The sequence below is a fragment of the Podarcis cretensis genome (genome assembly GCF_951804945.1).
Source record: "Podarcis cretensis genome assembly, chromosome: 5".
Lineage (NCBI taxonomy): Eukaryota > Metazoa > Chordata > Lepidosauria > Squamata > Lacertidae > Podarcis > Podarcis cretensis.
In genome coordinates, this window is record NC_137174.1 from 46,725,535 (window position 1) to 46,742,008 (window position 16,474).

The window sequence follows — 16,474 nt, forward strand, 5'->3', positions numbered from 1 at the left end:
TCACTTCTGTCAACTCATATGCAATGCAAATATTAGCTAAATTATTGACCTTGGCATGAGATATGAAAAAAGGCCTTTGATGTGGTGAAAGTTCTTGTACGTCGCAATGCAATTGGACTTAATATGGAAGAACCTACTGTTTATACATTATTATTTATTATTCCATATCTAACCTCCTTCCGTTGGGCCTGTAAGACAGAGCTATTCCACCTGGCCTTTAATTTGAATTCAGTCTGATCTTTTATTTCCCTTCTCTTCCCTCCCCCTCCCCTTTTTATGAAGATTACCCGCTCTGAGACCCCACAGCTAATTCTCCTCTGGCCTCCCCGCTGGCCCAAGTGTGACCAATTCAGCCAGCTAGCCCTGGGGATTATCTAATGCTTATTTCCCCTAAATTGCTTTTTGATTTTTATTGTTATTCATGTTTTTATATTGTATTTTATGCTGCTTTTGCAATTAAGTGTTTTGAATTTGTTGTTAGCCATCCTCAGCCCGGTTTTCGAACTGGGAAGGGCGGGGTATAAATTATTATTATTATTATTATTATTATTATTATTATTATTATTTGATAACAGTAGGTGGAGAGTTTAATTTGCTGGTAGGTATACTCTGATTTGGACGCGGATGGCACTGTGGTTCTAAACCACAGAGCCTAGGGCTTGCCGATCAGAAGGTCGGCGGTTCAAATCCCCACAACGGGGTAAGCTCCTGTTGCTCCGTTCCAGCTCCTGCCAACCTAGCAGTTTGAAAGCATGTCAAAGTGCAAGTAGATAAATAGGTACCCCTCTGGCGGGAAGGTAAATGGTGTTTCCGTGCGCTGCTCTGGTTCACCAGAAGTGGCTTAGTCATGCTGGCCCATGACCCGGAAGCTGTACGCTGGCTCCCTCGGCCAATAACCCCAGAGTCGGCCACGACTGGACCTAATGGTCAGGGGTCCCTTTACCTTTACCTTTCTAGAATTCAATGACAAACAGACTCCATGTTTCAATCAATCTGGTACACATTCTTCAATATCTCTTTTATAATGAGTAGGTTTTGTCATCTACATTATATCCCCTACATTTCAAATTTATTGGTATGACTAGTCTAGCTACAGTGACCATCGCTGTCAAAAACTCCAAAACCTTCATTTTAAAAAGGACAACTAGCTATCCTGCCATCACAAATCTTATCTGTCTTTACTACAGTCCTTCTTTTCATCACAGAAGGTCAGAATATGGCACCAATAGTGGCTAGAGGTGCTGGTACAGCTCTAGGACTTTATTTAATAGATTACACCTGGCTTTGATAGTGTTATTTGTATTCTGTATTCTGTAATCGATTACGTCCTTCCTTCAAAGTCTTTAACATCCTCCTAAACACCCACACAGCTGGCTTTTATAATCCTTATCAGTATTTTGTAATGGATTACATCTGACTTTTATCATTTTATGTGTATTCTGTAATAGATTATATACTTCCTTCAAAGTTTATGACACCCTCCTGAATGAAAACAGCCACCGGCATTTATAATCTTTTCTGTACTCTGTAAGAAGCCTAGGGCTTTGCTATATTCAACATTGAAATGCCTGACTTGAAAGTTAAATACATAAAGCAAGGTGGCATCTTTTACAATAGGATTCAATATCATCCAGATGAAGAAGACATAATATTTTTGCCTTGGTGTTTTGTACAGTTTACAGTATGTTCCATCTAGATTTTGTCCAGGGCCAGCACCAAATACAAAGATGATGTTTGCTCCTGGCAAGAGCAACTAAAAAAAATTAATAATAAATAAAAATGGCCAGCTTTCAGATGAAATTGCAGTACAACTACACTCTTTCCACTTCAGAGACTACAGGTATGTGTCAGGCACAAATGATACTTCTGAAAAGCTTTCTTTTACAAAATACAATGAAGCATACTGATAGAAAATATTCTTTTTTTGTTGTTTCTCTTTTCCAGTGCTTAGCACCAAAAAAATGCAGAGGACACAGTAGGGAATGCAGCAGGGAAAGTAAGACAAAGCAAATCTTGTTACTGCTGCTGCACAGAATCCAAATGGTTGCACAATGTACCAAGGTTCTTAAATTTCAGAACATAGTAAGCTTATTAAAGTGGACTACATTGCACTTGCTCTGATAAATAGTTCATCACTGTATACAAAGACCTTAATGCTTATTGTTAGTGCTATAAATTGAAACTCCTGCTAATAAACTTCCGTGAATTTGTGTATAGTGGCCTGCGGCATTATGTGAAGTAAAGTTAAAAGGCACACCCTATGAACTGTTAAATAAGTAAAAAAAGGGGGAAAGTATTTAGCTTCAGAATAATTGCACCATAAATTCCCAGTCGTCCCCAATATGCTCAAACGTTGGTGTTTATTTGCAGGGCTTGGTGTTGTGCTGCCAATAAAGCTCAAAGTGCCATTGTACACAGGACAGATGGCCCTGCGAAGGGCAACAGAAAGGCAGCTCTGTTTGATTCTGCAGCAGATATTTTGAGGCACAGAATATGAAACGTTAGCTAAAGTAATGAAAGACTTCAGAAAACATGGCAGTGCCACACAAAGACATGCAATCACAGTATACCCACACTTTGGTATTTATTGCCAGACATATATTCCTATATGCCCTAGTGCATAGGAGGATAGTTTCTCCTATATTGATTATATTGTTGAATGTGATGTTGCCTCTTTTGCTAGTTAAGTGCTGTTTGGGGGCAGATTTGAATGAAGAATTTGAGAAGGACTTCTGGAACAACATATGGTCTACTTAAATATTTTCTTTGGTTCCAGCAAAGCGTGTTCTCATTAAAGGAGAGCATGTGTTGCGGATGGGGCCGAACAAAGCACCCCATGGTTGCCATTGGTTGACAGGCAGGATAGATTGAAGGGGCTTGGATTGGATTGGCGGTTGGTGTTACTGGGGTAAATTTGATGTTGCCAATTTGGGGGTGGGAACAGAGGTTATTTAGACAAGGTCCACAGCAAGCTTCTTTCTCTTTCGCTGTGGGCACCGGATCACCCGCCCACCCTCCCTTGATTGGGCTTGTGCTTTGACCTTGCTATGCGTGTCATGGGGTCGTCCGCATTGGTGCGGGGGCCTGGTAGGAATTTTTCTATTTGGCTGGTTAGTGTGTGCCATTTGGTTTTTGCCTACTGCGTAGCAAATTGTCACAACTTGTAAGGTTGGCGGTTAGGCATTGGTTAAATTGGTTGGTGGAGGGGTATGGAGGGGTATGGATTGGCTGTGCCTGCCCCTCCAATGCTGCTGCTGCACGGGAATTCCATTAAAGGAATTCAGGGGCTTACCATCCTCTCGTCCAAACCCCTGGAATCGGGTGCGGGCCGCGTAAGCTCCTGGGAGCATGAGGGTCTGTGTCGCAGCTCCAGTTATCCCTGATCTTGTTCCTCCACACTGGCTTTCGCTGGAATCCAGGAGTCAGTGCTTTCCCCCAAGGCGGGGGGGACAGATAGTCATAACCAATGCCTAAGCAACCACTCACAATGTGTATGTTTAATAAAGTTGTGGCCAAAATTATGCCAAAAACCTTAAACAAAAATTATGTTTGATGTATGCGTTATTGGGGTAGGGGTGTTTTGGGGACCTCAGCACGCAAGTATTAGAGAAAACTCATTGAAACAGTGCATAGATAGTACTATGCACATCCAAATGAACAACTGGCTTTGTTGGCAGAATTGTGGAACTGCCAGAACCTACTGGCATCTCTGGTGGTCTTGCCTTCGCATTAGTGCATTCTGAATGTGAGTTTTGGCAGAAATCGGAGTGGTTATTGGTCATGCTCTAGATCCAAATCCGAAACTCTGCCTTGTCTTCGTATCTGTGGGAACCTTATTAGATTCCTCTTGGTTTCTGCTAGATTGGCCATCCCTCAGGGCTGGAAGGAAGTCACATCCATTACACTGGAAGTTGGTATAGAAAAGCCTTGTACACAGCTGTTTCAGAAAAGTTTACTCAAGGTACTGAGAAGTGATGCTAAGATAGAGGACTTTGCTGCCATCTGGTGGACCTTTGTTACACACATGAACAAGCAACATGTGAGACTCCTTATTCCTGTAAAATATGACTTTATTTGGATATACTTCTAATTCTTGTTTGCAGTACTTGACTCTCTGACTCCTCCTTTGTGCCAGGGCACTTAATGTCTTCAGTTTTTGCATTCTTATACTTCTGTGACTTACCACTCACTAGCTTGTCTTTGTATATGCATCTTCCGTTTCACATGGCCTCCATAGTGGCTATGTTTTGCTAACTTCATAAGGGTTTTTCCTCCTCTATTATGTCTTTGTTGCTTAACCAATTAGAAGAAAAAGAAAACAGGCTGCAGGTTCAGCTTTGGTAATAAAGTGTTCTGTTGGGAATTCATTTCTGGATCTAACTAATCATGGAGAGAGAAAATATGTGAAAATCCTTAGAAAGGAAACATACTCTAGGGGTATTCCATACTATGCTTTGTAGCTGAATACAGAATATGTAGCATAAGGCAGAGTAGAACAATGCACAGAGTACAGGCAGCTACATAGAGATGGGTGAGCCTGTCAGTTTCAGTTTCTCATTTTTCCAGTCTTAAATTCAGTCCTCTACATTTCCACGTCAGGGTGTATTTTTTTAAAAGAATGCCCTCTTGAAAATTCACCAGCATTTAAGCACAAATTCCTCCAAATCTATAGATTGGTGGATGAAATTTTGCCTAATACCCACTTTCTCCAATGGAATTTTCCCTAATACATTACATTTTTAAAATTTTCAATAGCACATGCATTTGTATGCACTTCATGCTAGAATATGTGTTCTGTATGCATTATTTAGCCGGAGAACTGCATTGCAAAATTCAGAGAAATGCATATTTGGAAGAATGGCAGTGTCATATCAGAAAGTGCAAATTAGTGAGCTTGCCTTTAAAAGTGAACTGTCCCCAGGCACCTTGTGCCAACCATGTATTTCCTTTGACCATTCCAAGTTGCTAATGAGACAATAAACAGTGAACATGGGTAACTTGCAAAGATGTAGTAATTTTATTGCAAAGTAGTTGGCAGCAAAATGCAACTTTATATAATTTGGCATTACATTGATGAAACAGATTTTTCTACTCCTGAATACATCATAAAACCCTATAACTATCTGTCCAGTATTATGGGCCACCCTTTCCTTGGGAGTTGCTTGAGATTATAATTCTGTTCTTATTATTCTGTCAGTCACCATGTGGACTCTGAATGCCTCTTTACCTTCAGTTAGCAAAATGCAACAACAAACCCTGAATCTGTTTTATGCTTCCTACAAATGATGGGCTTGTTATTTGCATCAATCTGACAGCATGAATTGCCACATAAAAGGGTAACGTGGTCATCTGAAATTTCTCCCAAAGCACAATGGGTCAAAGCAGTAGTTTGCTTTTCAAAAGAAGCAGAAATAGTGACAAAGTTGGATTGTGAGATCCTTTGCTTAAGTAATTAACAAAAACATCCTAGGATTTAAACTAATTGTAAGATAAATGGAACTGAACATGAAATTCTCTGACTGAACTGGCCAGTGAATCAGGCCATAAGCCAAACTGCTTGTGTACATTTGTGACAGAGATTCCGCAAACTTAACATTTCAAAATCAACATAGCTGGAGCATTTTCAGCTATGTATTATGAAGCACATTTCCTATGTCTGTTTCCAATGATTCCAATAAACTTAAGCAATTTGCCTTTCAGCTCCTAAATATTAACTGAAGTCGCAACAAATCCTCCTTTGAAATATAGTCCTGATGCATCTCTGACATATGAAGTTGGCATGTATAATATTTATATGTAGAATGGTTTTTGGAAGTACAATGGAACTTAACTATATCCATAGAAGATAGTGGGGAATGTTTGAAAGGAGAATGAGAGCAATTCCACAATGCCATTAAGTCAAAATAGCTGGATATAGGCAATGATTTTGATCAGAATACATATTTGATCCTGGTACTTTGATTGAACTGGGCTGTGTTTTAATCTACCAGTAAATGTGCCCAACTATAGATGTGCCTGTCTATGGATTTAAGTTTCTGAAATACATGCTAAAGATGCAGTTTTTGTTTTTGTGTAGGAAGTGCTGAATGTATATCTTGCTGATGCATTGGTATCAGTAGATTTGGTGATAGTTTTTCCTTCTCAGTTTGCTGCTTATAAGTAAGCCAGACAGAACAAAGACCATGGCTGCCAAAAGTACAGTAGTAACAGCAAATGGGGTGGGAGCTTCTTTCTTTTCTAGATTCACACTCTTAGCCAGTTCTGTAAGTAGAATAAAAAAACACAGTTTGGAACAATTTTTCAGATAATGTATGTATGTATGTATGTATGTATGAGATTTCTTACCTGTTCTTCCTCATAAGATCCCTGGGCAAGTTACAGCAATATAAACATACAAGGAAAACACTTTGTACCTTTATCTAAATGTATATATATTAGTTTTGTTAGAGGGCAAGTTCGTCTTTGAATGGCAACAACTGCTTTGAAGGCAGAAGGCTCAGGTCAAATTCCTGGCATCTTCAGGTAGGGCTGGAGAAGACCTCTGTCTGAAACCCTGGAGAGTCACTGTGAGTCCATCTAAAGAACTCTGAGTTAGATTGACAATTGCCTGGCTTTGTCTAAGGCAGCATCCTATGCTCCAAATGTAAGAGTCAAATTCTTTATTCTGCCAATCTTTACATTATCTTTCCATGCATCAGTGGCATGTGAGTCTCAAAAAGTTGCCCATTAGGGAAATGTTACCCGAAGAGTGGAAGCAACACAGAATGAGATTTCATTGTATGATGTTACTATGCTTTTGCCAGGCAAAATGGGAATAAATATTAGTTTTAATATTATTTGAACAAAGTAGTAGAATATTTTAACAACACTTCATTTGGGGTGACTGTTTGTTTCTGAGGCCTGCAGGGCTTGGAGATAGGAGAGAGACTTCTTCTGAAGTCAACTAGCTTCATCCACCTGGAGTTTGGGGGCCCAAAGGGGTGGTGGTGAATGCAGGCCTCCCAACCGTCAGGGTGTGGCTGGGGTAAGGAGTAAACAAAATGGTTTACCTTTGACCCAGCAAGGGATTGATTTGTCTTATACCTACGTGATTTCCTGATTTGTTCATTCCCACACCTATAGTTTCCCTCTGCAAATTTGGTTTAATGTTCAATAAAATGGTAGTTATCCAGCACAGCAAATGTGTCCATGCATTTATTTCAATCCTGGTCTGCAATCATCAGAAAAAAGCAGCAAAAAAAGGAATCAAAAATAAAAGTTACCCTGTCCTTTGTCTTCAGTGGTTTCTTTCTGCAGTTTGACTGGTCCCACAACCACATCCACTTTATCCTGAAGTTCATCTGTGCCCCTCTTCCTTCTAGCTAAACATCCCTGGTAGCATCGGGATGAGTAATCATATGCCTCACACACTACTAGTTTGCATTGCAGATAAATTTGATTGTGTTCATAAAGAAAATTAAAAGAGTTGAACTTGAAACGAACTTGATTGTTGCTTGAGTTAAATCTGAGTTCACTCAGATTTAAGAAGGTTGGGTCTCGCACACATCTGAAAATAAAAGAACCAAGTTTGTTTACATAATTGCTTTAGATGAATCCTTTATGGAGTTCTGAAGTATGTTATCTTTGGTGACTAAAGTCCATGCTGGAGAAGGATGAGAAGAAATATCAATAAGTGGATGGTGGATTTCAGAGAATAAAATGGAAGATAGACTCAGTGTATGTGAAAGCAGTCACTCAAAATACCAGAACTTGGGCCCATCTGGCGAAGCTTCAAGTTAGAAAATTCTGAGCAAAGGAAAGTACTTCACACAGCACAGCACATTGTTAAACTTTGGTATTCACTCCCATAAGATGTTTGTGGAGGATTCAACTATCAAGGTACTAGTGATGATGGCTCTGCTTTGCCTCCATTGTCAAAGACATTATGCTTCTGAATACGAGTTACTGGGAAGCAATTGGGGAGAGGTCCTGCATGCAGGCTGGCCATTGCAATAACAAGTATTTGCCTTCCCTGCTTTTGTCTAAGACTCTTTGACTGATGACACAATGAGTTAGTAGCAAACAACCATTTTTATTATTATATTCAGGAACAAGTAATAGCAAGTAGGCTCTGCAACTCTTTATAGATTTTCTTAAGAAATATGATGTCAGAATTAAAAAGTGAATTTCAGAGTCAGTTTGAGAGTAAAGCAACTCCACTTGTTCATACCACAAAGAAACCTTTAAGTACAATCCTATATGTGCCTATGCAGAAATCCAATTGAGCTCAGTATGGTTTATTCCAGGTGAGTGTGAATGGCATTGCATGGTTAGTATTAACTCTGCTGTCATATAAGCCAAAAGGAAAGCCCTTCTTGTAAGTGGATATCTAAACATGTTTATCTAAAATATACTCACCCATTCTTGATTAAGTCGTAGGTCAGAGTTCTGAAGTCACCAGGGTATGGAGATGCTACACATGTGTCTAGAAATAGTACTAAGTTCGGATCAGAACTGTTGAGAGTAGCTTGGAGATAGAGAACCTGGTTGAGGTACACGAAGTATGGAAAACTGTGAACTGAAACGGTGAAGGATGATGATTCATAGAATGAAAGCACCACACTGTAGTTACCAAGTTTTCTTTCAGTGATGTCAATGGAATTTTGGGCAACAAACATCGTCTCTACAACAGTCATTGCGTTCATTTCACACATAATATGAAATTGGAAGTTTTTCCTTCTTGTAATGACATAACCAGCGGCTAATGTCTTGATTATGTTGGAATAGGTGATGGTGTCATTATTTGACTGCTAAAAGACAGGGGAGAAAGATCTATGTCAATAATATGTGTAAATTAGGACCTGTCATATAAAACACACCCAGTATACTTAACCACTTTAGAATGTGCTGATATTTCAGACTTATTACCATTAAAAAACCACCTTATATAATCTGGAATTTTACTGTATTCTCATTGAAAAAGTTAAGAAAGATAAAAGTATATAATGCATTCAGTAGTTGAGAAGAGAAACACAGAAATGTGCAGAAAAATTGCTACATCTTTTTATTGAAATTAATATACCAATGAATATCTGACTTTTATGACATTTACCTTTAAAATGCTATGGGTTTCTTTAAGAATAACTGAGTTTATTTGTTTGTGTGTGTGTATTAACATGATGGGTTTTGTCCTCAGAATTGAAAAAGCTGAGCATAATGCAAAGCATTCAAAGGGCCAGCCAGCGTGATCATAATGCTACCTCTAATTTACTGGCTTTGTAAAAGTAGAGGACAATCTCAGGAACATAATGCTCCTGCTCCACCCCCCCCCCCCCCCCGGCCTTATACAACTTACTCTTTCTGGAGCAATTTCCCCACTCCTGTATTTCCTATGATTAACAGATATGTCAGGAATTACCCACAATACGGTCTGCTTTAAATGGTGTGGCATATTGCTGATACTTGCTATTTAACCCAAGTTCTGAAATTGGTAGTTTCACGTCTGAATTAAACACATCGTTCAATGATGTCAAAGTCTATGAAGGGCAGCGCTGACATTTCCTAGAAATATAGTTGAAAGAAGAAGAGGAAACTAGCTCCATGGCAGAGTGGAGAAGAGGCAGCATGGATTTCCCAAGGCTCTCTCTAAGCCAGATCATTCAGATGTTATAGCCAAAAGGTGGGTGAAATACTTTCAGCAGGGTAATGTTACAAAGATAAGAACCAGATAACAGATAATGTGCAGTACCCAACGTGGTACTGAGTAACTAGTTCCATCATTGCAAGGATTTAAGCTTGTGCAGCAGAACTTTATCCCCTCCTTTGACCACAACCCCTTAAATCTCTTCTGGGGTTTCCAACAACCCTGAAATAGATTTGAGGACGGTGTGAGATGTGCAGGGAGAGGATAGAGGAGAAGTTCCATAGCACATGCAAAAATCCTTGCACAAACAGAACAAGTGCATTGGATACTGACAATATTTTTAAGAACTCATTGTCTTACCTTTCTTACTGTGCCACACCCACTATACGGTATCTCGAAGACCACATAGTCTTGAGTAATCTGAGGTGTGCAGAAAGGGTCTGAAGTATTCAGAGATACGTCGCTTGCATTGTAGCCCAGCAACCCAAGATAGTCCCTGCTGATGCGTGCAAGCATGTATTCTCCAGAACACGAGAGCGCTGAATGGGGCACATAGAAACCATATTAAATAGTGTAATTTTTTTACATTTTACTTATGAGTAGGAGCAACCTTGGTGAATGATATGTCAGTCAAGCGGGGGCTTGTTTGAGTTCATAAAGAAGCTGCCATAGAACAGCTTTACCACGTTTTCAGAAATTTGAAGTATTTGGAATACTCAGTTTCAATGTTTCCTTTGAACACACAGACTTTTCAGCTAGGCAACCCAAATCAGCAAAATCTGCAATTTTCACATGCATGTTTTAGGGAGAAATCGGAACTTACTTCTTGCAGGAACTGGTGCTAAACTTGTAGGAAGAGCTGTACAAATGAAAAACAAAACAAAAGGGAGATCAATTTGTGTCTAATTAGCATTTAAATGGTAAAAAGTTGGGAAACTGTAGTCACAACATTGAGTTCTGTGCCCTCACCTGCTACACCCTTCCACCATGACAAAGACCATTACACAAACAAACAGTGTTGCTTGTACTCCGTTTTGTTGGGATTTAAGTATATGAAAGATGTTCTTTTCAGAGTGCCTCTACTGTGTAATCTAATGCCATTCCCTGAAGAGTAAAATCTACTGCTTCTTTTCCACAACAGAGAGAAAATAGCAGAAACCAAGTGGTTTCAGATATATCTGTGGTGAAGAACAGCTTCCCTGGATCTTGAGCTTGCAATCCTCTGCAAGCTCAGAGATGCCTAAATCACACAACTGTGAAAAGAAGCATCTAGTTTCTTTGAGTGTCATGTTTAACCATTTGCCTTATTACCTAACAAATGACACAGAAGGAAAGGAAAATCATCTTATCAGTTGTTGCTTCACTAGCACTTGATTCAAATGTTAAGTCTATTAAAGGAACCAAGATAAATAGTACAGATATTCCACTGAATATATCGAGATCCGAGCAGTCATCTATCCAGTAACCTAGTAATATATTGCAGATATTTTTCATTGACTGGTCACCAGTGTGTGCGCGCGCATACACACACACACACACACACACACACACATGAAATACAAGAATACAATTAAAGGGAGAGCATTTAAAATGAATGACATAAAAGAAAAAGAACAAGGTCTTACCAGCTGTTGATTCATTGAGAGGTGGTTCAGTAGTTGTTTCTATTCCTATTTAGGTAAATAAATAGTACAATAAAAGTACTATTACACTGATGTTAAGATCCTAGCAGTAATATATCCAATAACCTAGGAACATATGGCAGCTATTCTTCATTGACAAAAGTCACCAGTGTGTGTGTGTGTGTGTGTGTGCGCGCGCGCGCATTATTTATACAGCAAAAAAATCTCCATACAATTAAAGGGAGAGCATTTAAAGTGAAATGCAAGTACATCAGGATGCTTAAAACATACAAAAAGCCTGGTGGAATAAAATACTCTCCTACAGCATTAACAAAAAAAGGTATCAGTGGGGAGATGCTGCTTCAGTTGTTGCTACAGTGAAGCATTGCCTTATTATTCAAAGTGTGCATGTCAAGGGGCTAGAAATTTTACCATGGCAGAAAATTGTGCATTCAGATCTTACTTTGGTCCCTCACAGGAAAAATACCTTTGATCTATCCAACTGCAAACTGATATCATTCATGCAAACAGGAAAGTTAAGCAAAGTAAATATCATATTCATCTCTGGATAAGTCACAGAAACTGTGCCATAATCTGATCAGCCTATGGGTTGGTATGATCCTAGACAAAGGGTGGGGAGCCTGTGGCCCTCCCAATGTTGCTAGATCACAACTCACATCATCCCTGATCTTTGCCTATGCTGGCAGGGATTGATGGGAGTTGGAGTCTAAGACCATCTGGAGAACCACAAGTTCCCCATCTCTGCCCAAGACATATGCTGATTTTCAGCTTACATTGCATCTTCAAACCAGAACAACATTAATCTAACACAACAGATACTAGAAATGTCCTAGAACTAGATAAATAGAGAACTCTTACTTGATGGAATAGAATAGTAAGAAGCATAAAAGCCATTTCCTGAGTAATATGAATCTCTGTGCAGCAGAATAGTCATTGTGTTGGAAGTTGATATGTAGGTATAGTTGAGATAGATGCCAGAGCAAATTCTTCCAAGCATAGTGGAGGTATACCGGTACCCATCGAAGATCTCAATATATTCTTTATTGCAGTCCAGACTGTATAAAGGTAGGTCAGCAAGTCACTCTTTGTGTATAAAATTATGCCATCATTTCATACATCAGATTTTCACATTAAGTAAAGAAAAGTTACATAGGTTGCTTATATATGGGGGTTCAATTTCATAATGGGTCACTATCACAAATGATTCACTGACAATAGCGTTGTCGTTCTTTATCAGGTTTTCCCTGGAAATAATAAATCCAGGAGGGGGCAGATATGAGCTGGCATTTTGATGACAATGACAATGTTTGGACACTGCAAATCACATGTACATATGAGGAGCAAAGATGCCACATTGAACATTCAAGTGAACATTCAAGCACCCTTTGATTCTCTCTTTGGTGACACATATGCCAAAATATAAAGGTAAATACATAGATTCAGTGGAGCTGACCTGAATTCCAAACATATTAAAGTAATGTTATGATTGGTTCTGCCTGTGAGAACCCCACCCTACATCTATGATACTATGGAGATGGTTCAGTAATTGTCAGCTGAGTGATAAGCTAGGTGGCTGATGAGGCTCTCAGATGTATCCCAGATTAGCTCAACCTAAAAGAGTGGCATGCCTATGTACCTATCTGGCCCATTACGTCCAGTACAGTCTGCTCCACCTGGCAATGGCTTTCCAGTGTCACAGCTATAGGTCTTTCCCAGCCTTGCTCCTGAAAATGCCCAGAATTCAAATATTCAAATTTACAAATTTATTCAAAGAATTCAAATATATATGCATACAATTTAACCACTTTGCTATTGAATGATGTCTCCTCTGGCTGGAACAGCATAATTTGCTTTAAAGACAAGATTCACAAAATACTTGTCTTTTTTACTCATCTTTCAATGCCTCAGTGAAAGGGCCTGTCCTTCATATTTCCTAAGAAAGCATTAAAAAGTGGACCCTTTTGTTTTCAGGAAAGGGCCAATATCTACCACTTGTAGAGTTTGTAATAAAAATGTGTTTATGATGTATTTTCTTTGGAAGGTTTTTAATTTGTATGGGATTTCATGTCGTGTAGGGCAGAACCGCATGATCAGTTAGCAGGATTTAATCTGATGGCTATCACATGCTAAGTTTGCTGGATAGAATCAGGGTCCCTCATGCAGAGAGTTCTGCTTGTGTTCAAGTGAATGCAAGTAGAAATTCTATGCAGACCCTCCCTGTACGACACAGAGAAGGTTGGAGGCTGAGAGGGAAGGAGCAAAGCAGACAGCCCGGTTAAGGGCAGGGCTTGCATAAACATTCTGACCTCCCTACAAAGTTTGGTACTTACAAATTCAGGCAAACACCTCAGCACATCTATCTTTTCAAGCACAGAGAAGAACAGCCACCCATAACCTATTAAAGTCTTCAGGTAATGACAAAACCACGAATTAACATCATGTGTAGGTGCCTGTAGGAAATGGAAAAACATTCAGTTCCTTACACTTACCTAATATAAGAAAACTGGAGAACTATTTCTCTATCAGGGCTCACTTGAATTTCCCAGATACACTGTATAATGGCACCGTTTCCAGGATAATATGGTCCAGAGATAGATCCATTTGGAAGGTAAAGAGAGCCACCACATACTAGAAAACACAATATTTTGTGCATGTAAGCCAAAATAGAATTTTGTATAGAGAAATCTGAAATGAAATCCAGCTTAATTTAAACTCTTCCTCCCTTCCTCCCCCAAAATGATTGCATTAACTCTCTCCTTCTGTTATTAGGAAGCAAATAATTGGCCCTTTTAGGTTGAAGTTGGAGGCCTCCAATATCCTTGCCCCTATTAAATTACTAATATATTTGTGGGCAGGATGTTTTTAATGCATTTCTTTTTCCTCTTGGTTTTACTTCATCTCATGGGTGAGAGTTGCTTGTCTGTTTGGTTGGTTGTAAATCACTTTGTTGTTAAATAGGGTAATTAATTAGTTATCGGGTAGTTAAGGTATGGTGAGCACCCTTAGGCACTTTTCTGAGCCTTGCCTTCTGAGTTGTGAGACCCACTGATAGAATAAGAAGTACCTTTGAGGCCAACCTGTAAAACCCCATCTAAGTTATGGGCCTTAAGGTGAAATGATGCCCCTTCTTCTTGTCAGAGTCAGTTCACCCTGTTTTCTATTTGAAGATAGTATTGTGCACTTTGGTTCCCGTCGGCAGTTCTGTTGTGTTAAATTAAATGTGGCTCATTCCGCCCAGTCTGTGTATCTTATTTCCCTATGTGGTTACAAAAGATGTTTCAAGCATGCAGACTTAGCATGTAAGCATGCAGGGCTTACATTCTACTTACATTCCATTCAATTTTCCAAAATCTTTATTCAAAGTCTGTTCAATTTCTTCTTTGTTTTGAAATAATGACTCAGTTACCTTTGGAACATATATCACTAATACTTTCAGACTTTCAAATATGTACAAGCAACCCGGTGTGGTCACAAAAGAACTTTCTACATGCCGACTTACGCTCTATGACTATAGTGGTCGGTTCTCCAGTTGTGGATAGAACTAGTAAGAAAGAACAGAATCAATCAGATTGTGGTAGAATGTGTTCATATTAAGCCAAACATTGAACAACCAGACCTTCTCTCCATGAAACTCAGACAACTGTAGCTCTGAGAGGGCGATGAGGGCCTCCTAACAATTCTCCACACCCTTAACAAGCTAAAATTCCCAAGAATCTTTGGGGAAAGTATCTGTGGCACAAGTGGCAATCCTTGTAGTAAGGGCCTGAAGGTTTACTACTCAGTGTAACTAACACTGGATATATTTTAGCGGACCACCAATCCCAAGAAGCATCTAGCCTCAACACTACTGCATCAGGCTAGAAATGGAAGATTTCTAAAAAGCTGATGGTAGTTTGTTCCTAGAAGAAAAGAAATGGGGAACAAAGTTGTAACCAAAAGCCAGGTTGCTATGCCATGCCTAATACAGCTCACTAAAGGATATCTATTGCTTCCAGTTACTTACTTACACACACACACACACACACACACACACACACAAATTTCCATTCAATTTTCCAAACTCTTTTTCAAAAGTTGGTTCAATTTCTTCTTTGTTTTGAAATAATGACTCAGTTACCTTTGGAACATATATCACTAATACTTTCAGACTTTCAAATATGTACAAGCAACCACACCTAAGAGCCCCCCCCCCCAATTCTTAATCGATTTCCCACTACGTATCTTTCATACTTCATGCCTATTGAGAAAGATTCAGACTTGGAATAAAAAAAGTAGGACTCACCAGGAGGAGTAGAAGAAGCTGTTCACAAAGAAAGAGAAACATTGATATGCATTGGTAAGAAATAGGCATGTCACTATTATCTATTAATATTCATCAGTATTTTTACCCAATGAAGCCAGCAACCCTGTTCCCCTTGGGGGAACTGTCCTGTGGGCCACAGAAATAATCAGATCTCCCTCCGTGAGAGCAGAGGGAGATGTCTGAGGTTGACCTTGGTTCCCTTCTGCAGATTTGTAGTGTTAAATTAAATGTGGCCCAGTTCACCCAATCTGTGTGTCTTATTTCCCGGTGTGGTAACAAAAGAAGTTTCTACATGCAGACTTACACTGTGTGACTATAGTGGTCGGTTCTCCAGTTGTGGATAGAACTAGTAAGAAAGAACAGAATCAATCAGATTGTGGTAGAATGTGTTCATATTAAGCCAAACATTGAACAACCAGACCTTCTCTCCATGAAACTCTGACAATTGTAGCTCTGAGAGGGGAATGGGGGCCTCCTAACAGTTCTCAGCACCCTAAACAAGCTAAAATTTCCAAGAATCTTTGGGAAAAGTATCTGTGGCACAAGTGGCAATCCTTGTAGTAAGGGCCTGAAGGTTTACTACTCAGTGTAACTAACACTGGATATTTTTCAGTGGACCACCAAACCCAAGAAGCATCTAGCCTCAGCACTACTGCATCAGGCTAGAAATGGAAGATTTATAAAAAGCTGGTCATAGTTTGTCCCTCGAAGAAAGGAAATGGGGAATAAAGATGTAATCCAAATCCAGGTTGCTATGCCATGCCTAATACAGCTCAGTAAAAGGCAAAGGTACCCCTGACCATTAGGTCCAGTCGTGGACGACTCCTGGTTTGTGCGTTCATCTCACTCTGTATTCTAAAAGAGCTGGTGTTTGTCTGCAGACAGCTTCTGGGTCATGTGGCCAGC

General features: G+C 39.5%; 1 protein-coding gene across 4 annotated transcripts in view; it reads right to left on the reverse strand.

The window, feature by feature from the left end:
- Nucleotides 1-4,994: 4,994 nt before the first annotated feature.
- Nucleotides 4,995-16,474, reverse strand: part of LOC307216411 (scavenger receptor cysteine-rich domain-containing protein DMBT1-like) — a 32,532-nt gene continuing 21,052 nt past the window's right edge. For all 4 annotated transcript variants that reach the window (XM_079976645.1, XM_079976643.1, XM_079976644.1 and 1 more), the window contains 10 exons: nucleotides 15,873-15,914; nucleotides 15,548-15,565; nucleotides 13,755-13,893; nucleotides 12,124-12,320; nucleotides 11,248-11,292; nucleotides 10,446-10,481; nucleotides 9,983-10,161; nucleotides 8,398-8,789; nucleotides 7,263-7,546; nucleotides 4,995-6,261 (listed from right to left, as the gene is read on the reverse strand). In XM_079976645.1, coding sequence (XP_079832771.1) covers nucleotides 6,113-6,261; nucleotides 7,263-7,546; nucleotides 8,398-8,789; nucleotides 9,983-10,161; nucleotides 10,446-10,481; nucleotides 11,248-11,292; nucleotides 12,124-12,320; nucleotides 13,755-13,893; nucleotides 15,548-15,565; nucleotides 15,873-15,914 — 1,481 coding nt within the window. In that variant the 3' untranslated portion in view covers nucleotides 4,995-6,112. The remainder of the gene's footprint in view (nucleotides 6,262-7,262; nucleotides 7,547-8,397; nucleotides 8,790-9,982; nucleotides 10,162-10,445; nucleotides 10,482-11,247; nucleotides 11,293-12,123; nucleotides 12,321-13,754; nucleotides 13,894-15,547; nucleotides 15,566-15,872; nucleotides 15,915-16,474) is intronic.